Here is a 27088-nt window from a genome sequence, read left to right as displayed (position 1 = left end):
GATAATGCACGCACACACCTAATCCACACAACTTGTAGCTGGACGCTCCTATTGCGCAATACACGCGCATCATTTCAATGTATGTGTACACGCGAACGATAAGCGAGCGCGATCGCGCACGCACACAATGATAAATAGCGGGAACGCCTCGCCTCGTTTCCGAGAAAAATGTCTCACTGAGTGAATCGTTTTGTACACCGTTCATTGCGGCGCAAAACACTACACTGTTTACAATATGTTCCTTGTGTAGCCGCAATGTATAATGAACGTTTTAAAGCACAAGCAAACGTAAGGTTACATGGTACAACTCGGAGTATTACGTTGAATTCGTGTTTTATGTGAAATAAAAGGAAATAAATAGTATTTACCTATGAAATGTTATCCTATCGGCTTGGAAATTATTCAGGTCACTGCGATGTTTGCAAGTTATTATTGCACACTTCGGCATTTTTGAAAAAACTCGTTTTTCGTCGGTGAACAGCGCGCGTGTACACTCGATGACAGCGGACGGCGAACTGGCGGCGGTGTAGGCCCAATGGGCCTACACTCAGAGGAAAAAATTCTATAGAGAGGACAAGCCGCGCGCGGCCTGGTGCGCGGCCTGGTCGCAGATGTAGGCCCATACTAGCCCATAGACCGAGCGACGGAGACAAAACAGTTTCGTCTCCCGTCTGTGGGGGCCCTTAAACGGCTTGCACTTGTGCAAGTGCAACATTTGCCTTAATGGAAAATAAAAATACTGTATTCTTTTAACATACAACTCATTACGAAATAAATTTTAAATTAATTTGGATGAATTTCGATATTTATTCGATATTTTATTTTATAGTATTGTAATTTAAGGGCCCCCACAGACGGGAGACAAAACTGTTTTGTCTCCGTCGCTCGGTTTAAGCTAGGAACACACTACGCGGACGTCCGTCGTAAATCGACCGCGGACGGGAATCTGGACAATGGAAATACACATAACCGTGCAAACTATCGGTCGACGGACGCGGACGTGGCCTTGAGCGCACGGACGTCCGATCGAAATCTGGCTCTCTGGATGTTTTGTTCCGTGCACACTGATAGGTCGCGGTCGCGGTCGTTTTACGACGGACGTCCGCGTAGTATGTTCCTAGCTTTATGGGCTAGTATGAAGGTGCGCACACGAGGCGACGCAACTTTTCATACAAATACGAAAGTCGCCGAGCAACTTTATCGCCCGTGTGCGCGCACCCTAAAGCAACCAATCATTTATTATAACTAGCAACAATATATGTTAATCTTTTTCAAGTATTGTATACTAGCAACATCAACCTTCTTTTCGTTGTCAAGCAAGATGGCGGATCAGGTACGTTCTGGTTTTCTGAGGAAAATAATAAATTTTCCATGGAAATGAAGGAGTTTTACTACCAGAATATGTATCAAAATTGTGCAAACACGTTTCAAAATAATGACTGTGAAAAATGAAAGTGTTAGAAGTGATTATGTGCATATTGTGTTCATCCACGTGGGAATCGATTTTCGACCGGTTTTATTATAAAGAAAATCTTTCACGACTCATATATTGAATACTCACCAGTATCTCTTTACTTTTGTATTTATATCATGTCCTGGCTACATTATAACTCAATACTTTTCTAATCGTGATGTATCCTTATAGGTTACTTTATGATGTGCGGGAACTGTCACTGAAACTGCATTTTATTGAGTGTATAATTTATATAGTTAAATTATTTATATAGTTAAATTATGTTACTGTAGTTGTACCTGCATTTCTATTGAAATCTAAAAACCCCAAAACAATTTTGAGGAATTTTTAGTGCTCTTAAAGATGAGGTTATGTTATTGTACCCCAAAATCATCCGTGTCTTTTCCGTACTTAGTACATGTAGTAGTTTAATTAATAATTTATGTTATCTTATTATAATAATGCATATTAAGACTGTGCCTATAAACATAACAGCAGGAGTAATTTCCGCTTGCTAATAATATGCGTTGTTAGACTAAGATTGCAATGTGCCTGTACAATATGCGTTAAAAATTGCAGACGGAACGTTCATTCCAAAAGCAACCAACGGTTTTCTTGAACCGTAAAAAAGGCATCGGCGTGAAGAGGAGTCGCAAGCCTCTGAGATACCACAAAGATGTGGGGCTTGGTTTCAAGACGCCCCGAGAGGTAACGCATGTAGTGTGCCCGCTAATGTGTGTTTTTTTTTTCGTAGACAGAGAAAGCGTTTCAGAAACAGGCTACGGTCTTCCTCAACCGCAAGGGGGGGCTGAAGAAGAAGGACATGCGGCATTCCAAGAATGTTGGGTTAGGCTTCAAGACTCCCCGTGAGGTTTGGCTCTTTTTCAGTCTCTGGTGCGCGCTGGTGGTGGCTTATCAACGGCTCATGTACAGGGACTCGTGTCATTGTGCTCATGTATTTTGTGGTCTGGGAATGGCTTTTTCTATAACAATTTAACAACTGCTATTCTAATGTTCACATTATTATCTCTATACTTATATGTAAAACATTCATTTGTTTTATCTCCTCAGCATTATTAACATCTTCACTGTGTGTCCGGTAATGCCCTAAAATTAACAATACTGATATGGGACAGTTAAAGTCCTTAGTTTAACATGTTTCATAATACTCTTAAATGGTTAAAACTTTTATTTCATGACTCTCTGTTATTTACCTTGTGGAGTACATACACTATGTAACATAATTGCCGAAGATAAATCCTATGGCTTATACATTACCTTCTATAGTACCTTTAATTTTCATAATGTTTATTTAAAAAAAAGGAAGTGGTATTCGTAACCGCTATGCGATACCGGTTATGCTCTTAAATGGATCACCAGCATTAATGTTACACCTTTTATTTATTACATATACATATGTATATGTTAACACTAACAGGTCATAAATCTTACTAACAATACATTATTTTAAAACAAATCTAATTTTTCACTATGCCTACCATAAATTAATAACAATAGAATTAATATGCTAACCCTGTTACTATCACTAAATGGCAAATACTAAATGGGTTAAGTTTAGTTAAAAGTAGAATATAATATATCAAATTTTAAAGTCTGTGTAACATGATGATACCCCACGACGGTCTTCTGATCAACACCTGATGAAAATCGTGTTTCTAACCCAATCTCTGATTACACAGTAAAAGAAATAATACAAATAAACAGCAAAAAAAAAACTATTCTATTTTTATATTGACATACATTTTGTATCTGTATCCATATTTAAAAAATATTAACCGAATATATGTATATGGTGGGAAGAAAATCATTACTTATCAAACATTATTGACTTAACCTATCTTATGTTCTCAGGCCATCGAGGGTACCTACATTGACAAGAAATGCCCTTTCACTGGCAATGTGTCCATCCGTGGTCGTATCCTTACTGGCGTGGTTCAGAAGATGAAGATGCAGCGCACCATCGTCATCCGCCGCGACTACTTGCATTACCTCCCCAAGTACAACCGTTTCGAGAAGAGGCACAGGAATATGTCAGTGCATCTGTCACCATGCTTCAGGTGAGTTGAAAATTATTTAAAGTAGAAAGTTTAAAGAAATATTGTGTTCTTTTTCAGATAATAGTTTTTATTTAATAAAACAGGGGTAAAGTAAATGTAATACAAATAACAAATAAATCATATCAAATTAAAACTAGCTATTCTAAACTAATTGTTAACAAGCTAAACTAAAATTAAAACCTAATAAATAATAAGTTGCATTCTGGCTATCACCTGATCCAAAAGTGCCAAAAATGCTAGCAGCATTGCCGCTTGCACAGCCACTAGTAATAAAGCCAATATTTAGCGACTAGCCAGGTACAGCCAGTCATATTTTGTCAAAATTATAGTTCAACAGTCTTTTTAAACAGCTGTTACAATTTTATTCATGCTAATTGTTCAAAAATGCCCCATTGATTACTCTTGGATAGTCTTACATCTTACTATAGCATTCTTCCTCATAGTTCCTAATCTCTGTTAAATCTATAATGCAAATACAAATTACAAACAATAATTCTGAAAGAGGTATTTCAAAACATTGATGTGATACTTAAATGATGATACTCACACGACGGTCTTCTGAATAACCAATTGACGATGATCGTGTTTTAACCCAATTCTGATCCCTCTTAGTAAAATTTGTCTCTCAAATATTCTACTTCAACTTCTAATCAAAGAAATTATTACATTACAGAGACGTGGAGCTCGGAGACATCGTGACCATTGGCGAGTGCAGACCTCTGTCCAAAACCGTGAGGTTCAACGTTCTGAAGGTCTCAAAGGGCAAGGGCTCCAAGAAATCCTTCAGAAAGTTTTAAAATAAAGTTACTTATTAAGTATTTTTAATCTTTTTTTTTGTTTCCTTTTTACAATTTTATTGTTCCAAATGTTGTGGAAGGTGTGAGTTCTTACTCGTATATTTTAGGAGAAAACATATTTGGAAACAAAAACTTTTTTATCCCTGTTAGAAGGGATCATAAAAATGGCTTCTATTCGAGGATCTTTTTCACCACATCAACAGTAAGGGTCGGCTCACACCGGAATGGCAGCGACGCGGCGAGCACTTAGTGTGAAATAATTTTAAACTTTATTTACATATTTAAAAAGTCCAGTATCACCTGACTAACTCAAACAGGCTGCTCGAGGTGCCGTGCGACCTCTTTGAGTTAGTCTACTAGGTACTGGTCTTTTATATATGTACATAAAGTTTATAAATTAACCACAAAATTAAAATTTTGAAAAACCCCCGACCGCGACCTAGTGGACCGATTTTCATGAAATATGGCTAAGAACACTCCCGATATACTCCCGACTAACACAGCTTTCAAATAAAAAAAACTAAATCGAAATCGGTTCATCCGTTCGGGAGCTACGATGCCACAGACAGACACGTCAAATAACACCCCGTCGTTTTTGCGTCGGGGGTTAAAAATTACCTCTGCACCGGCAGGCCGGCCGCTGCCAGTCTGGTGTGAGCCGACCCTAAAGGCCTTCTTGATACTTCAACAAGGAATTTTGTCTACAAGAGCAAAGTAACATTCATGCCCAAAGAATTGATGATTTTGATTTAGCTTGGTCAGTTATTTTCCTCTTGTTGGTGTGATGAAAAACTTCGTGTTGCACTTGGTGCCAAAATTTGTATAACCTACGTGCCTTGAAACCCTTGCAACGCTCAAGAAATTGGAATGTTTCGCTTGCTCGGGTATCAATCAATGGCACGTGCGGTAAATAACCCCCTTGTAAAACTATTATTCTTTAGTTTTTTTGTTTGAATTATACACTAAACAAAGAAATACCCGATAGGTATTTTTTTTCCAACTTATGCGTATACATTTTAATATCGGTTGGGATTAAATATTTTAGAAACCTTTCCATTTAGATTCCTAGTGTTTCAGCGCCCTAAAATAAATACATATTTGTTATAGCGCCATCTAGCAACTAGTAGAATAACTAAGAACCATAAGCAATATTTTCTTTTTATGGGCCCTGTATTATAGCACCCTAAAATATTTTTTTGGTCTTTTTGTGTATAGCGCCATCTAGCAGCTAGTAGAATAACTAAAAACCATAAACAATATGTATTATTTTTATTTTTTTAAGGCCCCTGTATATTATACAATTTTTCTAATAGTATGAAAACCAAAGTGCATCGAAAAGCTAGGAACATATTACGCGGACGTCCGCCGTCGCTCGGCGATTTACGTATTTGTATGAAAAGTTGCGTCGCTTCGTGAGCGCACTTTCATACTAGCCCATGGTCGCGAAAAAAGTCGCCCGTGGGCGCACCCTCTTGGAGGGAGTATGAAAGTGCGCTCACGAAGCGACGCAACTTTTCATACAAATACGTAAGTCGCCGAGCAACTTTGTCGCCCGTGGGCGCGCACCCTGATGCGAATTTAATTTCTCATCAGATGATTTTTAAATTTAATTGACCCATCTGACGATCATATCATTGAAAAAAAACTTGTCTATGGATAGCTGCACTTTGCGCCTGACAACACACAAACATGTCTGACTTGTGCACAATACAGAAAGTATAAATTAAATACAAAACACAAACGATATGATATCGTTTTTTTCCAAACTCTCTTTAAATAACACTCAGAAACAACCAGTGGAGCTTGCTAAGCCAGCTTATATGGACAAAAGTGCAAGTTTACAAGAGCTCGGATACAATGACGAGAATGACTTGAGAGAGACGATTTATGGTTTGTTTTTCTATGAAGTAGATAATAATGTGTGATATTGGACTGTTATTCCTCGTGATATTTTAACTGAACTGTGGTGTTTTTAGACTTTTTGCGGACCATACGAGACCCCGAGAAGCCAAATACACTCGAGGACTTGAAGGTTGTTTACGAAGAAGGGATTTTCGTGAAGGACCCAACCGAAGACAAAGTGCCTGTTATTCGTGTTGAATACAATCCGACAGTGCCTCACTGTTCGTTGGCGACTCTTATAGGACTTTGTATAAGGATTAAGATCCAGCGGTCACTGCACCACCCTGTGAAACTGGATATTTATATCAAAAAAGGCGCCCATACAACTGAAGATGAAAGTGAGTATGATCATCATGTAAGTTTTTACTTGCAATGTATTTATTTCTTATGGCACTTTTAATATTCAGTTTACCTTAACTTAATCAAGACTTTGTAACTATTACCTGTATGTTGTTAATAATTATTTTAAGTGCAAATGCTACAATCCATTATGTAAACTATGTTATCAGTAGTTTGCACTGTTTGCAGAAATTGTCTCTATCAGCAGTGTTTGATTAAAAGGTCAAGTGATATTAATGAGAAAGATAACATTAAAATGTTATTTATATCTTCTAACATTATTCACCATGTTGATTTTGATTTTTGTTAAAAATCAACACACATTAGCCCATATGTGCCCAACACATAATTTTTTCCTCTATTTTTTGAGGTGACAACCTTAATCTTTTGACTTTTACTTATTTTAGTGAGTAGTAGCGTGTTTTCAGCAGTGGGTCGAAAACGACCTTATGGGCATATATGGGTTAGGCTCATTAACAGAAGCTACTTGGTATATTGCATTTTGTTAAATTGTAAAAATAAAATCTTTTATTTTGTACATAATAAATTAATTAAAAAGGTATAGAACCTGAAATATAAAATAAAAGTAAGCAACAAGAAGTGTTGGTTGGCACTGGCACATAACATATCAAAATAAATAATAATATTTAACAAGTACACTCATGTACTGAATGTGTGTAAAATCTATGCTTGGTAAATTTGGTAACTCTATACTATAACAGTTAGAGTTAAGACACTAGTTTTTTTAAGAAATAATTAAAGATAAAGATAAAAAAAAGATAAAAAAAATTATTTCGTAGAAAAATGTATAAAATCAAAATAATTACAATACTCTTAAATAATGCTTAAAAACTATAAATATAGGTACAAACATGGTTTAGGAAAGCAAACATAAATTAATAAATAAATCTTGTATGCAAAAATTGTAAGCAGGTCAACATAATATTATTTTATGCCAATACCTAAACTAAGTAACTTAATACTTGTATCTTAGGCATTTCGTGTTTGTAGGTCAGTGTAATGTAGTTAGGTGCTTGTTGAGCAAAACAATAAAGATTATAAATTATTAGCATAGCTGGGCATTAACTCGTTAATCCGTTAATCGTTAATTAACGAAGTTAACATTTTGGTTAACGGATTAACTTTTAAGTTAACTTCAAAAAATGTTAACGGATTCGTTAACTTCCGTTAAATTTCTTCGAGTCCGTTAATCGTTAATCCAGTTCCGCACGCGCCGATTAAAACTTGCTCTGACTGCTACTGTAAAAGCCCGGAGTACGGCGAAACCTAGGATTTTCCAGAAAATTCACAGTCTACACTCTACAGACCAATTGGTGCCTTTGAATCACTTGTTGGAGACCTGCTAAAGTTTAAGTTTAGTTAGTAAGTTTATTAGTACCCATCACTAACTGAGAAATAGCATGTAAATCGTCAGGCATGACACACAAATCGCGTAACCAACGCATCAAGCCAGAGTTCGGCGGGCCGCGCTTTTTACCAAGTTACCGTGGATCACAACTTCGATTAGAGGTGTCTAAATCCGAGGAACCTACGCACCATGACTACGACCGCATGAATGACCCAATACCTACAGGTCACAGGAGAACAATATTTATTAACATTTCGTTTTTACCCATTGGCAGCTGGGATTTCTTAGGAGATTTTGGTGAACTTCAGTATTTTACAGTGACATAAATAAACTTACGCAAGTACTTACAGTAAAATTATTTTTTATCAAGATTAACGGATTATCGATTAACTTTAACTTCCGTTAAATTTGTTAAAATGTATCGCTTTAACGATTAACGAAGTTAACTTTTATAGTAACGGATTAGCGATTATCGAAGTTAACTATTTGATTAACGGTGCCCAGCTATGATTATTAGTAAGTAGGTTTACATTAACTTAAATAAGTGGTAATAAATAAAATAAAAACGTTTCTCCTTCGACATAGTATGACAGGGTAGCTGTTTTTATCAGTACCTAGGCATATTATATTAGGTGCCCTCATAGTCTATGGTATTTAAATATCTTATTAGGGCACTTTTTTTCCCTGGGCACAACTCATTGGTTTGGTGGTCAGCTGGTTTTTTGAATTGCATACATGAAGCGCATTTTGGAAGTTCTAGTATCTTAGGGCATTCTTTTTTGTTGTGTCCTGATAATCCGCAGTGGCTGCATGTAGATTCAGCTTCTCTGCAGTATTTAGCAGAATGACAATATTGCTGACATTTGTAACATCTTGTTAACACAGTATAATCTCGTGCCGGGCAGGAAGTCCAATTAATAAATACGCGCTGTTGCTGAATGAGTATCCGTCTTATTTCGGCTGAGCATTCTAATATATAATTACATGTGGCTTGGTCTTTCTTGCCAGATTTATGACTAGGGTTTATAGAGCTCATAAAAGTGTCCTTAGAAATATTAGGCTGTTGATCTACAATATTTTGTTCATAAATGCAGTCAAAAACTTCTTTCTCTGTTATATTTGAAGGAACGCCTAACAAGATGATTTTAGGTCTTCTTTTGCTAGTTTCTTCCAATTTCATTCTTGATTTTTGAAGCTGCTGGGAAGCTTTTAGTTTCTCTAGGTTGTCCTTGCGATCGGTGTTTATAATAACGCCTCCGTTTTTTGTTTTTCTCATGCCACGAATATGTAACTTGAGAGTTTCGGGTTTTATCAAGTCCTGTACAAGTTTTTTGGTGTCTTCGCTTGATATGTCCTTCTCCTTAGGGTAAATTACAATAGAGTTGGTCTTGGTAGGTACTATAGATGAGTTGTTACCTGTTCTCACTTTGTCGGCGAAGGTTACCGTCGGTTCCATTTTCGGTCGGGCAACTTGTAAGCTATTCTGGAGCTCTTTAATTTGTTCTCGGATGTCATTCTGCTCGTATACAGCTTTGCAGATAGGCATTGTTGACTAAAACTTGTTGCTTAACCGCCTGGTACTGCACGGCAAGCTGGGACACCCCACCTGCCACATTCCTGCTCAGTTTATTAATTCTGATTTTCTGCTCCGAGTTCAGTTTTCCCTCACTCGCAATGTTGCATATTTCATTCAAACACTGTTCAATTGAGGATATCCATCCAACCTTGGATTCCACTGGTGGACACTACATCAACCGGCGCGGGCTGCGGTGGGCGTGCTGGAGAAGGCTGTGCTGAATGTGCTGGAGAAGCAGGAGAGGGCTGTGCTTGAGCAGGGTCCGTATTCGCCGGTCCTTTTTCAGGAGGAGGAGGAGTCCTTAAAGTTCGCGAACTTCGATTAAATGCGTTTCCCATGTTCACTTTTTCTCGTCTCCATTAGGTTCACTTTTGTAGAGCAAAACGTGCCAAACACAGTTATTGAAAAGTGCTGATTTTGACTTGACACAGTTACTCAATTTTTGTCATTAAATAAATTAATTCCGAATGTTATATGACACGACCGCCCACGACAGCGATCGTGATGTGATATGATGTGATAATTGTTTTTGACCTATAGAAGCTTTCCTAAAAATTAACACAAATCAATAAAAACAGGGTGTATAGTTAAAAATCTTTCAAATTACTCTAACAAACAAAAATGTACACTATACACGGTGTAACATGGCGAAACCGAATGATTTTAACTATTCATTTCTGAGGGCAAAATAAAGATAAAATGTTATATAAGTATGACGTCAAGCAAATTTCGCCAAAAAAAAAATTTTTTGTGTAATTTTTTTTTTGTTTTTTGGGATGTATTTTCACATAAAAAGCACAATATTTTTTTTCCAATAAGATACTTTTTTTGCAATGAGGTACAGTCGCCATCAGATATATAAGAGAGCCCGAGGTACTCAAAAATATCTGAACACGCCTCTAACGCCTAGGCAATAGAGGCGTGTTCAGATATTTTTGAGTACCTCGGGCGCTCTTATATATCTGATGGCGACTGTACTAGTTACTTTTTGATATCTGTCAATGAGGACAGTTAGATTATGGTCATTAACTGCATCATCCCCATCAAAACAGCGTTTTGTTCTGAGAAATAATAAGTCATTGTTATTTTTTTAAATGCTTATAACTCTGAAAGTAGGTAAAATACAGAAAAGTTTATATGAAATTTTACTTTTCCAATATGATGAGGAATACACTGCTAAAATTATTCGGTTTCCTCATGTTACACCTGTTGTGGCAAGTTTATAATTATATACTATAAGTTATAAAAAACATAAAATATCTTTAGCTTTAAAGGTCAGCCTGCTAAAATGCGTCTTTCATTTTAATTTTGTTGTTTAAGATGAGGATGAGATTTGCTTGTATCTTTTTAGGGCTCCGTAGTCAACTAGGAACCCTTATAGTTTCGCCATGTCTGTCTGTCCGTCCGTCCGTCCGCGGATAATATCAGTGACCGTTAGCACTAGAAAGCTGAGATTTGGTGCCACTATGTATGATGATGGAGTCCGACCGATTTCGGCCATGGCGACCACTTCGACCCCTAAATAATGTTTCGACGCTCATGCGCCCGAAGATGGCTAATGTAGCCTATCTTTGCAGCGAAACTCCGTCCACATTGAGGACACGTAAGTACGCCGTGAGTGTAATTGTAGGATATGGCAGCAGGAGGGCGGGCCTTGAGCTGGTCGCGTCTAGTATCGAGGTCAACTTTAGGCAGCGTTCCCACTTATGCGTCGCGTGTCTCGGGGCGCGCAAGGGGCGTCCGCGCCACGCCGCTTAAGTGTAATTCAAAAAACGTCTCCTCAGTACATTTTGTATAGGAAGGACGTAAGGCGCGCCGCCAAGCGGCGCGGCGCGCGCCCCGCCGCCGCCACGCCACCTGGGGCGCGTCTTACGTCTTTCCTATACAAAATGTACTGAGGAGACGTTTTTTGAATTACACTTAAGCGGCGTGGCGCGGACGCCCCTTGCGCGCCCCGAGACACGCGACGCATAAGTGGGAACGCTGCCTTAAATATCAACCTGCGCCATTCTGGTCGTTGTGCTGCCAAATGCTCCCATTGAGAGGGCTCTATGCCACAACTCTTCAAGTGACGCTTTTGGACATCCTTGAACCGAAGGAGTTGTCCGCCATGCTTTCGCTTGCCCTCCTCCAGTTCAGAGTAAAATATTCGTTTCGCCACTCTCTCCTCCGGCATACGCGATACGTGACCACACCACCGAAGCTGCCGACGCATTAAATAGGCCTCAATGCCACCAACATTGGCTCGTCGCAGGACTGTCGGACCATCTGATCTTCAAGATGGAACGGAGACATTTCAGGTGGAAACGATCCAGAGTGCGTATATGGCGACGGTACACACACCACGCCTCGGAGGAATATAGGAGGTTTGGCAGCACAATTGCCATATAGACTGATACCTTGGTGGCTAACTTAAGCTCATGAGAGCAGAAGACCTTGGAATGCAGTTTGCCAAATGCTGCAGCTGCAGCACCGACCCTGCTGTTGATCTCGGCATCAAGGTCACACTTTGATGTTACTGTGTTCCCCAGGTAGCGAAATTTATCGACCTGCTTCAGCACATCCTCACCAAGCCTGATGACCAGTGTCTCTTGACCGTGAATGTCCAGAGACATTACCTCTGTCTTCTTGACACTGATCTTCAGGCCAAACTTACAGCAGGCTTGGTGAAAAACGGACATCAGCTGTTGCAGGCCGTCTGGGGATTCTGCTAAGAAGCACAGATCATCAGCATACATAATCTCAGAGATCAATGCATACGAGACCTTTGTGTGAGCTTTAAGTCTAGCCAGGTTAAAAAGATTGCCGACTGTGCGAAAGCGGATGCGGACTCCTTGGGAAACTGTTTGTAAGACCTCTCTAACTACAACTGCAAAGTATAAAGCGAACAGAGTAGGTGCTAAAACGCAACCTTGCTTCACCCCACAGGTAACGGGGAAGAAGTCACTCGCAGCACTGCATATCGTCATGCAGGAGTCTAAGAAGCCTTACACACTTTTCCGTGCACCCGAGCTTTCCAAGCACTACCCAAAGAGCCTCACGATGTATATCAATCACGCCGACAAAGTGCAAAAATAAAAAGTGGAAAAAAAATGTTTTATTAGGGTACCCCCCCTACACGTAAAGTGGGCAGTGATTTTTTTTTTCATTTCAACCCTAATGTGTGATATATTCTTGGATTAGGTATTAAAAAATGAATAGGGGTTTACTAAAATCATTTTTTGATATTGTTAATATTTTCGGAAACAATCGCTCCAAAAGTTAAAAAAATTGCGTCGTCGTCGTCGTCGTCGTCCCTCTAACTTTTGAGACATTTTAAAAATATGAAAACTTTATAAAGACTTTCTAGGAAAATTATTTTGAACTTGATAGGTTGAACAATTTTTGAAAAAAAATACGGAAAACTACGGAACTCTACACTGAGCGTGGCCCACGCTCTTGGACGGTTTTTATTTTTATGAATAACCTGTCCAAGGTCTTTACTGTCTTTATCCTAAGTGACAAAGAGAACATTTTGCTGACTGCAGATACATTGACTGTAATTCACAACTCGCATTGTTAGCTTGATATTTTTTTTTTTTTGCTACAACGAAAGTAATCAATTTGATATAAATTAACAAAGATACACTCTTGATATAGGCCAAGACAGAATTGGAGAGTTTTTTCATATAAAGATTTTTGCACTACAATACTTTTCAGACACTTCAATTCAATTTAATATACAAATGCAATTTAAACCATAATAAACTTTAACCCTTTGACAATCATATTCTTATCTTATTATTTACCTACATCAACTGACCCAAAAGAAAATCTTTGACACGTTGTGATAAATAGTCCCTTTCTTGTTTAACCTTTCTTTTGACGAAATCCACACATGAAATTAAAGTACTCATCAATTCATCAAACTACAAATATAATTTTAATAAAAAAAAAATCTTTGTTTCAGTCAACAAACAGATCAACGACAAGGAGCGTATTGCGGCCGCAATGGAGAATCCTAATTTAAGGAGCCTTGTTGAAAACTGTATTGCGGACGAAGAATAGAAGTACACTAGAAAAAGTTTAGAGTAGTTACCATGGCACCGGACGCAGCATTCTCAAACCTCAGCGACAAGAATGAATTTACTAAGTTCACTAGATTCCTCGCCTACAAAGGCGTCCAGGTAATAGTTGAATCTAGAAAAGGAGTAAAAATTGAGCTCAGCAATAAGCCACTAACTTCTGACTCTGATTGGTTCAATCTTCAAATACCAGACTCACCAGAAGTCAATCAAGCAACCAAAAACGCTCTACCATCGGACAGAGTACTGGAAACTATACGGTCACAGTTGCATGTTGAAATATCAGTGCAAACTGAAGATGGTGATGAAATGGTACTGGAACTGTGGACTTTGGGACTTGATGAGACACAATTTGATACTTCTCTTAAAGCAATGAATACTGTTTACTTCCGAATGGGCATACTTTTAAAGTCCTTGATAACTATCACAAGGATAACGCCAGCCTATCATTTATCACGAAAACAACGAATGGAATCTTTTACAATATTCTATAGGGTATATAATGGAGAACCTAAAGTTAAATCATTGGGAGATTCTGTCAAAAACATCCAAGCTGGAACTCTTAAGACTCCCTAGGAGGTCTTTGTTTTTCCGTTGCTTATCGAACCAACTTCTCCATTTCACCAAATCGAACAGATAAGAGCAAGACCTTGCTTTTAAAGAGTGATCACTTTGAACTGAGTCCTAAGCACGTAATCTTTGAGTGCAAAAAGAAAAAAGAACAGAAAGACAAAGAATACAAACCTTTAAAACAGGTTGATCTAAATAAACCATTACGGTTAGCTGCCTTTGTTGATGAAAAAGTAATTCAGAAGGCTATAGAGGAATTCTTTAAAAAGATACCTATTCCTAAGTTTAAGCAGAGGGAGAGGCCCAGAGTAAAAACACCTCCTAAAGAATATCCTATAGAATCAAAGAGCACACAGGACTTGGACACAACTATTCTTTCGAAGAGTCCAACATCTTTTGAGATGCCTCCTCGGAAATTTGCTGGTTTCAGAAGCGAAAGTGAACCCCCACTGAAATTACTTCATTTTCCTTTCGCCGATAATCACCCCATCAGAGATTTAGCAGAGTTTTATAAAGATTTCTTTAATGCTCCTCATTTAAAGTTGGCTGACGAATTGGCTTCTATTAAGAGCTCCGAGTCAGTTAAAGAAAATATTGAAACCAACGACGATTTATCAAAAGACTTGGAGCTGTATGAGAGCTCCGTGCAAGAGTTTGATGATCTTTTAGCTGAGATGTGTCGTTCGGCGGAATGGAGTGGGAACTAGGAGAAACATTGGTGATGGGAAAAGACTGATATTGAATGGTTACTGTAAAACGGTTTTAATTTTAAGCCAGGTACCTATAAAGTACTTGATATGAAAAACAGGGTAGTGGAAATGATGTGTGTAACAGTTGTAGTCTGCAGTCAAATTAAATTCAAGAGCAGCAGTTGTTTCCTGTGTAACATGTTTGCAAATATCTAGTCTATTTCCTGTTATTATTAACTTACAAAATATTTGCAAACTGCTCTGTTCCACTTTTTACCGTATAAACCTTTGAATTTCATATAATGTATTTTAATGGTAACTGTTTATGTACATAAATTAAATAATGAATTATATACTGGTTTACTGCTATAGTTAAATGTTATTATTATATCATTTTGTAAAATAGATTGCAGTCATTTGTAAATACCTAGTTGATATTTGTTGCCCATATTTTAATTGCTGGCCAATGTAATTCTGTAGAATTTTATTTTATTATTATTTCCATTTTGATTGTCTGGTTAGTCTGCTATAGCACTCTGTGTACAGTACATAAATTAGTGAAACTTTGGCCTTGAAAATAACACCAATAATCTTGGTGAAACTTGTGTAAAATGTATGTGCTTTTTAGTAATAATAAATGCTTTTACCGGTGTTATAACAACTTATTTTTCTTATAAATCTTACTGTTCAAATACTTATCTTAAGATTCATAATTATTTCATTCATATTGAGAGTTGTGTGCTTCGACCTCTCAACCTCGTGTTGCAGAAAACCCGATTATTATACGATGAGTCGGAACATAACTAAAAGGGGTAGTCTCACAGCCATTGATATGAATGATATGATATGCAACACACGATAGTTGGATACCCAAGTATTCCTCTTTTTTGGTTGATTTTTCCTTGATCTTTGCAAATTCAAATTTTAAATAAACTATCTATCAAGTTTATATTACACCTAAGTATATTTACTTGATTTGGTTTCGATGTAGGTATTTTTAATACACGCACATGAAATAAACCAATGCTAATGTCTAATGTTATTAATTTAATTTTGTACAAATAGTTAATTTCGATTTTAAATAGATATAATTGTGCAGCCGGCAAAACGTCCCACTGCCGCTTACCATAAGGACTAGATTTACTTGCATCTTTATACGTCTAACCTGTCAAATAACAAAATGGGACATTTTTTCGGCCACGGGCACATATAATTTTGATTTCGTTCATAGAAAATGTAAAAATTTCTTTTATGCCGTATTAATAAAAATATTTAAATTATCGCCTGTGTGATTTTTAACCCCCGACGCAAAAACAACGGGGTGTTATAAGTTTGACGTGTCTGTCTGTCTGTTTGTCTGTCTGTGGCATCGTAGCTCCCGAACGGATGAACCGATTTCGATTTAGTTTTTTTTTGTTTGAAAGCCGATTTAGTCGGGAGTGTTCTTAGCCATGTTTCGTGAAAATCGGTCCACTATGTCGCGGTCGGGGGTTTTTTCAAAATTTTAATTTTATGGTTAGGTTATAAAAAAGAGGGGGACACTTTTGCCCAGCAGTGGGGCACATTGGGCTCTAAATGAATACAGAACAGTATACAGCTTGAAAAAAAAAAAGAGTAGAAAATAATAGGGCCACCACCACTGTGTTGTGTATGTAAACCGTTTTGCTTATGGCAACTATTCTTACACTTTTGTATGAACACAGGTGTTGCTATGATAAAAAAAAAACCATTTCTACTCTTTTTTTTTGCCAAGCTGCACACTACAGTGTTAGGGTGCGCGGTGCGCGCACACGGGCGACAAAGTTGCTCGGCGACTTTCGTATTTGTATGAAAAGTTGCGTCGCCTTGTGTGCGCACCTTCATACTAGCCCATAGACCGAGCGACGGAGACAAAACAGTTTTGTCTCCCGTCTGTGGGGGCCCTTAGAGAGCGCGCACGGGCAACTTTTGGCGGCGACTTTTTGTCGCTCACATCATCGGTCTATGGGCTAGTACTAGTATGAAAGTGCGCACACGAAGCGACGCTACTTTTCATACAAATACGTAAGTCGCCCGTGGGCGCGCACCCTTATGTTGCATCCATTTGATGGTATTTTCAATATCAATAACTTCATTGCAATTCGTATTGAATAAAAAAGTAGTATAATGCCAGGGGTCGGACACTGTCCCGATCGTCGATCGGGCGAATAGTTATACTTCCGTGGGGCGAATCCAGCCCAGTTCGGCTATTACCTATTGGAGTTGAGATGTACAGTCACATCTCAAAACTTATTACTGGGAATAGGATTCAAAATTTTATAGAGATGTATAGATATTTATGTGATTACTTGATTGTTACAACCCTTACACGATTCGACCCTGAACTGCTGTCAAACTTCGATTTTGTAGGAAGTGACCTGTCTGCAACAAAGAATATTAATACTACCTGTCTGTACTACCGGCCTAAGATTTGTCTAGTTTAGTACTATTACTTAATTAATGAACAGTCACCGGTAATAACATGAAAAATGTTACATTGATATCTCCGACACCCTTATGGCTTTAGAAATAAGATTATGGTAGATATTTTTGTGCGATGTTCAGAATGGCTTACTCCTATGCAAAGAATATAAAACCCTCATATGTCAAAACTCCCTAAAAAAGCAACTCCTCTCTAAATATTTACCATTCCTTTTGCATTAGTCGGGTAAAAATTGTTTTATTACTTCTGGCAATATTCTTGTAAACTGTCAAGCTAGAGCTCATGTCCATGATTGCTACTATCGCTAGTTACATTATTTTTTGATAGACTTAAAATGATATCGCTCCTATTCCGTAGATATACGAGTTATTTCAGTTTGTATTATTGGATGACTATTAATCGTCCTAAGCGTCTGATTCTCTGCTTGTAGCGCTTTTGCTTTGTAAAGTGTAGGTAGCGTCTACGAATTCAAAACAAATGCAGTGCTTGTTCTGTACATTTAATTTAGTATTTATAGTGTGAAAAATAAGTGTTTACGCAACTATAAAACTACATTTTAAGTTTTGACTAAAATGTTTCATTAGTGCACTCCAAAGTGCTATTTATCAAACATAACCTATAACGAGATTCAACAGCAAATATGTTTTCTATTTGTCGACAAACGCATCCTGCCACGGGCATAGAACATGCCGTTAGCTGTTGTTTCTTTAACAATGACGAGACCTGCTTGGTTACGGCGGGCGCTAACATTATCAAAGTCTTTAGGTTGCTGCCAGAAGGCCCTAGCAGGGAGGTTAATGCCGGTAAGAGTTTTTTTACGTTTCGTGGTCAAGTTATGTTGAAGCAAATGTCTGTGTCTATCAGAAATCTCTTCCTAGTTTCTGTCTGTTTTCATACCCATATCAAGTGTATCAACCTAAATAAACAACAGTACATCCATAATGTGTGTGTGCTACTTCCCTATTTCTATATTCAAGGATTACAAAGTTGTGTACAAGCATCTTTTGAAATCCATTTATTTGGAGAAGTTAACTTTTGGCTTCTGCTTTTATCTGTGTGGATGATAGAAGCTTGTCTTTTCTTTGCTTGAGGGTTGCTACATCTCTATGTGTATGCTAATCTGTATTGAAAAACACTGTTAGAGAAAAAAAAATCATACCACCCCTACTCGCAGAACAGTTCAGAAATGGTTTGACCTGGCCAGGTAAAAAAATGATAATATTTCTTTATTTTACATTATTTTTACAGCTGGTCAGCCAATACCTCCAAAAATGAAGCTGGAATGTCTTGCAACATACACACTGTGGGGAAATGTTATGTCTTTGGCCTCAGTGAAAAGCCCCAGCTCTGGACGTGACTTACTGCTAGTCTCGTTCAGAGAGGCTAAGCTATCGGTATTGCAGTATGATCCCCAGACTAATAACTTGATTACACTGAGTATGCACTATTTTGAAGAAGAAGATATGAAGGTGGGTTGTGGCTTTTATTTGACTATGATTTTTTAGTTATGTTAGATTTAAAAATGATTCTGTAAGATGATGAATAATCAACTGTGTAAATAAATGAATATATACATTAAGTATTTGAATGCCGTATATGCCTGTTGTGTTGCATTTGTTGTTCCGCAGTTAACATGTTAATTAGTTGCTGCTGCTGGTACTGACGTTGTATCGGGAAGATTCTGAAGCTGATGGTACTGTAATTGTATTGAAAATCAGTACTGGGAGTATTTGCTAGTCTTTATCATTAACAAATATGTTTTTATAACAAATCCCCGTTAAGGCATCCCCTCTATATAAATATATCCCCTCTATGCATTTGTATTAAGACTTTAATCATAAAAAATGCAGAATGGTTGGACAACTCACCCTCACATCCCCTGGATCCGTGTGGACCCAGAGGGCCGATGCGCCGTCATGCTACTCTATGGCAAAAAGCTCGCAGTACTGCCATTTCGGAAGGATGTCACTTCTGAGGAAGGGGACCCTTTGGAAGCAAAGCCTCTCGCTGACTTGAAAAAAAATGTAAGTTATATATCGTCACTACTTTGAAAAAATCTCGTATCTCACGCTGCTCCTCAAAGTTAAAACGCAGTAAGTCTATATGTATTCCATACATACTTACTACAATTTTTTTTTCATTGACAGACGAAGATAATTTTTTTTTAAAAGTAGTGACGATATCTATAAGTAAATTTAATGTTATAGGTGGGTCTTTATCCAAAACAAGATTTCTCAACTAAATACTGAGTTTGAGACCATATTTTGTGAACATAAACATCAAACAAACAGTCAAACAATAGAGCTGCAGGGGGCCGATTTTTGAGTCTCACTGTCACTAAAATACGGTGACTTGCCTTTTATTTTCAGTGACATTTTTATGAATTCGAACGCGTGAGACTCAAAAATCGGACCGCTGGTCATAATATAAATTAATGTTTTAATGTCACAGGCACCAACAATCCCAGTAGTCCGAGCACCAACACTTGCGTCCTACGTAATAGTTCTTAAAGATCTGGATGAGAAAATAGACAACATACTGGACATACAGTTCTTGCATGGTTACTATGAACCAACGCTACTGTTGTTGTATGAACCCGTGAGGACTTTTGCTGGGTGAGTATAGTTTCTATATATGCTTTCTTAAATCTGCAAGCACCTATATAATTTTTCGATACTGCGAGAACTGAATATCACCAAGCGGCTTTCAACTATTTGTCAGGAGAGAATACTCAGGTTCTTCAAGCATATCATGTGTTCTAACCAGCACACTCTCCAAAGGAACATTATTCTCGGCAAAGTCGTAGGCTAAGGTGGGCTGACACCGTGAAGAAAACTTGTGGTTCATATGGCCCATATGGCCCTAGACCGCGTCAAGTGGAGAGAAATCACTGTTGGTCACGATCCTAGGCCATGAGGGAACAACTGAAAGAGATTTCATTTTTAGATAAACATTAAACAGTAATGGTGTATAAAGAAAGATAACAAAAGCAGCAAACATTGTTTATAACTGATACTTGAAGTATCAATATGTGATCTACCAACCTTTCATTTTTTACCTGCATACTATGGTGTTCACTATAAACCTTACCTATTGTTGCTAAGAATATGTGTACCGTAATTGTTGGGTACGTTTTCACAGTCTATTTTATTACCTTTTATGTCATGCGTCATTTTTGCACTTAGAACGTGAAAATGGAGATAAATGATAAAAGAGTCGTTCAACTTAGCCCTACTGGTAGTCAAACTTTTTAAATAATACTATTATAGTATTTTTTCTACTCCCGTGTTGTTATTTGTCATTTACAGGGTCGAGCACAGATCGTTAAAACCCTACATAAAAGATGCCCGCTCCGCCCGGCGTCCCGCGCACCCACGCATACGATATAGCTTTTAAAGTATTGTTAGGTAGCCTTTAAGGGATATAGCTGGGTGCGCGGGGCGCCGGGGGTTGCGGCGGCGCGGGGGAGAGCGAGCGACAGGGTGAGTGCAGGATCATTACAGAGGACAAGTCAAAATACAGGGAACAGTGCGAATTTCACGAAAGTTATTCTAGAAAACTATTAAAAAGTAAGTGCATGGTCGTAGAAAAAGTATTGTATGCAACGGTGTTTAACTGAGTCAAAAAATACTCGTGGCGTCTTAATAATAAAATACTATTATGCAACAGGCGTTTAAAGGATGTCAAAAAAGACGAGTGGCGTAGGTAATAATTTGAGGCGTAGCCGAAAATTTGTAATGAAGACCCCACAAGTATTTTTTGACTCAGTGAAACACCGTTGCATACAATACTTTTTCTACGACTATGCACTTAGTATTTAATAGTTTTCTAGAATAACTTTCGTGAAATTCACACTGTATCCTGCATTATGAGCCAAAGGTTTGCACTGCCAGGGCAGCTGCCCAAAGCCATCCCCCGTCGGCTTCCCGCGCTCGCGCGCAGTATCGTTATAACAATGCGTTGCCATGGTTACAGAGCCAAACAATGCGTTTTCAATTTTTTCGTTACTACGCGCATACGCAGGAAGCAGGCGGACGCTGGCTTTGGGGAATAGACTTTTGTGTAGGATTTTAAAGAACTATGCACGACCCTGTAAATGACGAATAACAGTTCGGGAGTAGAAAAAGTACCTATTATTTACATCAACAGCCGTACAGCAGTGCGGAACGACACTTGCGCCATGGCGGGGGTGAGTTTGAACATGAGCGCGCGTGTGCACCCCGTGATTTGGGCAACGTCTGGCCTGCCGTTTGACTGTCTGCGTGCCGTGCCCATCCAGCGCCCACTGGGTAAGTTGGTTTTTATTTTTATGTACCTACATTAAATTTGTATATTCAAAATATTAAAAAAGTTTCGCTGAGTTTCTTTCAGATCGACGTCAAATGAATTGATACCAACTAAAAATAAAATTATGATAATTTCGAAAGGCAGAATTTTCTATGTAAAGGAATCCATACTAATATTATAAATGGGAAAGTGTGTGTGTCTGTTTGTTTGTCCGTCTTACACGGCAAAACGGAGGGACGAATTGACGTGATTTTTTAAGTGGAGATAGTTGAAGGGATGGAGAGGGACATAGGCTACTTTTTATCTCTTTTTAACGCGAGCGAAGCCGCGGGCAAAAGCTAGTAATTTTATATTTAAACGAACTTAATTCCACCCTCCTTTTACGCAACTTCAACCTTCAACCATTCCTCATTATTTTTAACCCCCGACGCAAAAACGACGGGGTGTTATAAGTTTGACGTGTCTGTCTGTCTGTTTGTCTGTCTGTCTGTCTGTCTGTCTGTGTGTGTGTCTGTCTGTGGCATCGTAGCTCCCGAACGGATGACCGATTTAGATTTAGTTTTTTTTTGTTTGAAAGTTGAGTTAGTCGGGAATGTTCCTAGCCATGTTTCATAAAAATTGGTCCACTATGTCGCGGTTGGGGTTTTTTTTTCAAAATTTTAATTTTGTGGAACTATTTTATTACAAATTGTACTTTTAATTTATTTGTAATTTCAGGTGGTTGTTTGATAATGGCTGTGAACTCCCTGATCTACCTGAACCAGTCAGTTCCGCCGTACGGTGTGTCTCTCAACAGTGTTGCCACGCACACAACTAACTTTCCTCTCAGTAAGTTTCTTTCACGTTTTATTATTAATTATTAAATTCAATCGAACCAAAGATTTTTGGGGTGATTTATTTTGGGTAGTATAATTTGGTGTCATTGTCATACTTTATACATATGTATATGTATTAGGAACTTCCTTGTACTTCAGCTATGTATCTTATTACAATATTTGTTTTACAGGGATTCAAGAAGGCGTGTGTATCACGCTAGATGGAGCTTGCGTGGCCCCGCTAGGAGAGGGCCGGTTAGCGCTATCACTCAAGGGAGGCCAGCTATACGTGCTTACCCTGTTAGCGGACTCCGTGCGTAGCGTGCGCAGCGCGCATCTAGACCGTGCTGCGGCCTCCGTGCTCACTACAACTGTACGTACATACATGTCATTAATGTCATTGTAGTCTGTGGTTAGAGGGCCAGTTAGTGCTGTCACTAAAGGGAGGCCAGCTATACGTGCTTACCCTGTTAGCGGACTCTGTGCGTAGCGTGCGCAGCGCGCATCTAGACCGTGCCGCGGCCTCCGTGCTCACGACTACTGTACGTACATGTCATTATAGTCTGGTTAGAGGGCCAGTTAGTACTGTCACTAAAGGGAGGCCAGCTATACGTGCTTACCCTGTTAGCGGACTCCGTGCGTAGCGTGCGCAGCGCGCATCTAGACCGTGCCGCGGCCTCCGTGCTCACTACAACTGTACGTATGATAAAGGAAGGAAGGAAATTGTACATGCCGGGCGATTTGTATTGAATTCGCCTGTCGCAAGTTCTGGAACCCACACAAACTCGTAATTGGACACTCTTATTAGGTGTCTGTGCAGTCTGTGTTCATGCGAACGACCAGCGAGTCTTGCCACGCACGCACACAACGACAACTGTTTGCTCAATTAACTTTAGTTTTAGTGTCACGCGGACTAATTTGTATGAAGTTGATGTCGTCTGCAGGTCCCCCTGTCCGCTTTACTCTAAAACACTCCCTGAAGTTACTACATATTAGTCCGATGCGGGTCGCTCCGCGCGGTCGGTCCGAGTGACACTAAAACCAGCCTAAGCGCCAGTTGCATCAACCACATTTGACAGATACATCATCGTCACGCAGCAGATGTCTATGAAACTTCCCACACAATACAATTTAATGAACGCTTTAATGGAGACAGACGGTTTGGTGCAACCGACCCTAAAACTGACACGTCCGCCGACGGCTTGTCATATGCTCTGTGGTTGTCACTAAAAGTGTATAATACTATTTAAATATGACGTTTTTAACAACAATCCTACACTACCACTTTAAAGGCGGCGTAGAATTAGCTTAGATAATAACCACGTTAGCGGATGCCGTCAATATATTCTTTTAATTTATTCATTCCAGATGTGTGTAATAGAAGAAGACTTTCTGTTTCTCGGCTCGCGTCTCGGAAATTCCCTCTTACTGAGAGTGACAGAGAGAGAAAATAGAATGCTGTTTTCAGTCGACAAACCTTTGGAAGCCACCGTCGATTTAACTATCGAGAACGGTATGTGAATCAAAGACTTTATCTAGTAGAAAATAATAGGAAATTACATTCACAATTCACTAGCTGTTTTATCGCATTTTTCTATTGCATATGGCGTTTTTAGGGCTCCTTACCAAAAACGTACAAAACTAACACATACATTGCTCTTCGACTTAAGAAGTATTTGTTCAGTAAACCAGTGCTTTAACCATGCTATACGCGGCTGGCGTCCTGACTCCTAGACCACCATGTCCAAAAAGGGGATGTATATCTAGATTCCTAAAGTTTTTTCTTCTATTTTTGTTTCGCCTAAAACTTTTTGCTATAATAATCAGTTGGCCTAATGATGATATGCCCGAATTGTGGTTGCCCTATTCTGTTTTGGGTGAAATTTTTATGTCCTAAAATTTTGTGTTCTAATGTTAATTGGCATACTCATTCGTTATACTAAAATAATTTTTCATAATAGTTCATTGTCATAATCCTTTCTCTCCCTAATGCACTGTATGGCCTAATAATTATTTCTCCTAAAGCGATTTAAACTAATATTATGTGTTGTAATATTTTTGCTACTACTTTAATTTTGTAGAAGTATTATTTAGATGTCCCACTTGTTGGTGCTAAATAGGTACTATAGTAATTTGGCCTTGTAATTTGGCTTAATATTTCCAATGTAACCTAAGCCACGTTTGTGGAAACAAGTCGATTTTGTGGTTGTCGTAGTTCTAACCTAATCCACTTTTCTTGCAACGAGTAGTTTCTTTAATGGTCACAGTTCTAACCTAACCTAACCCACTTTTGTTGCAACAAGTCATTTCTTCCATGAACACAGTTCTAACCCAAGTTTGTGCCAAGAAGTCAATTTTGTTGCAACAAGTTGTTTCTTTAATGGTCACAGTTCTAAGTTAACCTAACTTACTTTTGTGGCAACAAGTCGTTTCTTTCATGGCCACAGTTCTAATCTAACCCACTTTTGTTGCAACAAGTCGTTTCTTTAATGATTACAGTTCTAACCTAACCTAACCCACTTTTGTTGCAACAAGTCGTTTCTCTCATGGTCACAGTTCTAACCTAACCTAACCCACTTTTGTTGCAACAAGTCGTTTCTTTAATGGTCACAGTTCTAACCTAACCTAACCCACTTTTGTTGCAACAAGTCGTTTCTTTAATCGTCGCAGTTCTAACCTAACCTAACCCACTTTTGTTTGTCATGTTTTGCCTGACATGTTTTAGAACAATTAATATGTGGGCAATCATTTTTATACAGATTATATATTAGGCATTAGCCTAATAAGGTATTAACCTTTGAGGCGAAAAGGGTTATGGAATAATAGTATAGATCAAAAGTTTTTATGATCATAAATTTTATTGCAAATAAAATAAAGCCTTTTAAGTAATATAGTAATAATAAATAGGACAAATAAAGATTAGGCCTTCCATTACACTATGCCAAGTATGATGTTATGCTAATTGATTATTAGGTTACATGCCCATTAGGCCAAAACGGTTAGGCCAAGTGATAATAGAACAAACGTTCTTAGGAATGTAGAGGGACACCCCCAAAAAGGTGTATGCTATCTTTTAAAGGCGGAAATGTGAATTACATTTGTGTTTAATGTTATTATAGATAATATAAATATCCTTTTATTATGTTACAGAGCAAGAATACGCAAATCAAGCTCAAAAGGACAAGGATAAAGACTCAGATCCTGCTGCGAAAAAGCGTCGCCTAGACAGTCTGTCCGACTGCATTGCCACAAACGTTATCGAGATTAGCGACAAAGATGAGCTGGAAGTGTATGGAAGCGACATTAGGACATCTACTCAGCTGACTAGTTATGTATTTGAGGTATATGAATATGATTCGTTTTATTATTTAAATTAACAAAATAGAAGGAGTATAAAACGTTTCATTTGCGGTGAAAATAAAATCAATCAGGGGCTGATAACTTAGATTTAAAAAAAAACATGAAGTAGGACTTTCAGTTTGTATATATCTCGACGTCACTTGATTAGGTCGATCAGATGGCGCCTACACCTTTGCTTGATAGTCGGTTAGATGGCGACACTGATTATATTTGACTATTTTAAGACGTCAGGAAAGGTTCGAATTGTCAAAACTGATTTTCTAACAGTTTTAACCCTGTGTACAGTGTAACAGTACTGTGACTACAAATTTGTACAATAATACTCTATGTCCATTATATTTCAATCAATCAATCAATCAAAATATTCTTTATTCAAATAGGCTTACAATAAGCACTTTTAAATTGTCAACAGTGTACAATATTCATCTTATTCTAAATATCAGAGCAATTTATTGGTGCAATAAACAATATTGTTTTAAAACTACATTGATTTAATAAAATGATATCAATCTATATTGTATAAAAAAAATACTAGTCTATAAACTTCTAGAATAAATTCTAAATGTCAAAAAAATTGTATAAAAATACATTGAATTATCAATATCATCATTAATAAGCTATATAATATTTATTCCCAGGTATGCGACTCTCTGCTCAACATCTGTCCAATCGGTGACGTATCCATGGGCGAACCTCAACTACTATCCGAAGAGTACAGTCGGACCGCGGAGATGCCCGCAGTCGAGCTGGTGGCCTGCAGCGGGCGCGGCAAGAACGGCGCGCTGACTGTACTGCAGCGCAGCGTGCGCCCGCAGCTCATCACTGCTTTCAACTTACCTGGTAATTTATTTATTTATTTATTCCCAGTTTACAATTGTACCTTAACAGCTAAGGCCACAGCGGCACAAATTGGTATCGATAATACTTATACATCATGTACCTATATTTTACAAAATGAGCTTAATTAATAATGATACTACTTACAGGCATCTCTCTCTCAATCACCTTCTTACATTCAATCATGAATCGTCCAATTGCACTAGCGAACAAATCACACTCCGGGTATGCTTCTAGCACGCAGTAATGTATAAAGATCGTTATCAGCGTACTGTATTGGTGGCAAAGTATGGTTGGCAAAAAAACAAATACACAAGTATTTAAAACATTATATACTTAACCAATTAAGAAATATATACATATTTATAATTACTTATCCAAATTACATTGAATAAATAACTAAAATTTGTTCAACACATTTGGCTGTCAGTCGTTCACGTCGATTAGAAAAAAAACACTTTTAAATAACTAAATTAACTGGGTGCGTAGCC

The 27088-nt window shown here is 38.2% G+C and overlaps 3 protein-coding genes across 6 annotated transcripts in view; all 3 read left to right on the top strand.

Moving 5' to 3' along the window:
• The first annotated feature begins 1290 nt into the window (after nucleotides 1–1290).
• Nucleotides 1291–4349, top strand: LOC125242272 (40S ribosomal protein S11). Of its 2 annotated transcripts, none has more exons than XM_048151029.1 (4): nucleotides 1291–1333; nucleotides 2208–2324; nucleotides 3326–3531; nucleotides 4205–4349. In XM_048151029.1, the coding sequence occupies exons 1-4, from the start codon at nucleotides 1322–1324 to the stop codon at nucleotides 4326–4328; spliced, it is 459 nt and encodes a 152-aa protein (XP_048006986.1). In that variant the 5' UTR covers nucleotides 1291–1321; the 3' UTR covers nucleotides 4329–4349. The 2 variants fall into 2 exon arrangements, with proteins under 2 accessions (XP_048006986.1, XP_048006985.1); XM_048151028.1 differs by lacking the exon at nucleotides 2208–2324 and adding an exon at nucleotides 2033–2161 and having other exon boundaries at nucleotides 1307–1333.
• Nucleotides 4350–5982: 1633 nt separating this feature from the next.
• LOC125241140 (MIP18 family protein galla-1) lies at nucleotides 5983–13695 on the top strand. 2 transcript variants are annotated; one of them, XM_048149484.1, is made up of 3 exons: nucleotides 5983–6218; nucleotides 6305–6585; nucleotides 13464–13585. In XM_048149484.1, exons 1-3 carry the CDS (start codon nucleotides 6074–6076, stop codon nucleotides 13521–13523), a joined length of 486 nt encoding a protein of 161 aa, XP_048005441.1. In that variant the 5' UTR covers nucleotides 5983–6073; the 3' UTR covers nucleotides 13524–13585. The 2 variants fall into 2 exon arrangements, with proteins under 2 accessions (XP_048005441.1, XP_048005433.1); XM_048149476.1 differs by having other exon boundaries at nucleotides 5987–6218; nucleotides 6305–6568; nucleotides 13464–13695.
• A 4024-nt stretch (nucleotides 13696–17719) lies between these two features.
• Nucleotides 17720–27088, top strand: part of LOC125241377 (cleavage and polyadenylation specificity factor subunit 1) — a 31819-nt gene continuing 22450 nt past the window's right edge. Inside the window, exons 1-11 of one of the 2 annotated variants that reach the window (XM_048149847.1) lie at nucleotides 17720–18101; nucleotides 18547–18767; nucleotides 19149–19322; nucleotides 19750–19913; nucleotides 21448–21587; nucleotides 22303–22413; nucleotides 22592–22678; nucleotides 22848–22942; nucleotides 23769–23913; nucleotides 25551–25741; nucleotides 26399–26600. In XM_048149847.1, the coding sequence (XP_048005804.1) occupies nucleotides 17939–18101; nucleotides 18547–18767; nucleotides 19149–19322; nucleotides 19750–19913; nucleotides 21448–21587; nucleotides 22303–22413; nucleotides 22592–22678; nucleotides 22848–22942; nucleotides 23769–23913; nucleotides 25551–25741; nucleotides 26399–26600 (1693 nt within the window). In that variant the 5' untranslated portion in view covers nucleotides 17720–17938. Of the gene's footprint in view, nucleotides 18102–18546; nucleotides 18768–19148; nucleotides 19323–19749; nucleotides 19914–21447; nucleotides 21588–22302; nucleotides 22414–22591; nucleotides 22774–22847; nucleotides 22943–23768; nucleotides 23914–25550; nucleotides 25742–26398; nucleotides 26601–27088 lie in introns of both variants that reach the window. The other variant, XM_048149838.1, reaches the window with a different exon arrangement.

Source organism: Leguminivora glycinivorella, chromosome 2 (genome assembly GCF_023078275.1).
Source record: "Leguminivora glycinivorella isolate SPB_JAAS2020 chromosome 2, LegGlyc_1.1, whole genome shotgun sequence".
Classification (NCBI taxonomy): domain Eukaryota; kingdom Metazoa; phylum Arthropoda; class Insecta; order Lepidoptera; family Tortricidae; genus Leguminivora; species Leguminivora glycinivorella.
This window is presented reverse-complemented; position numbering and strand designations above follow the sequence as displayed.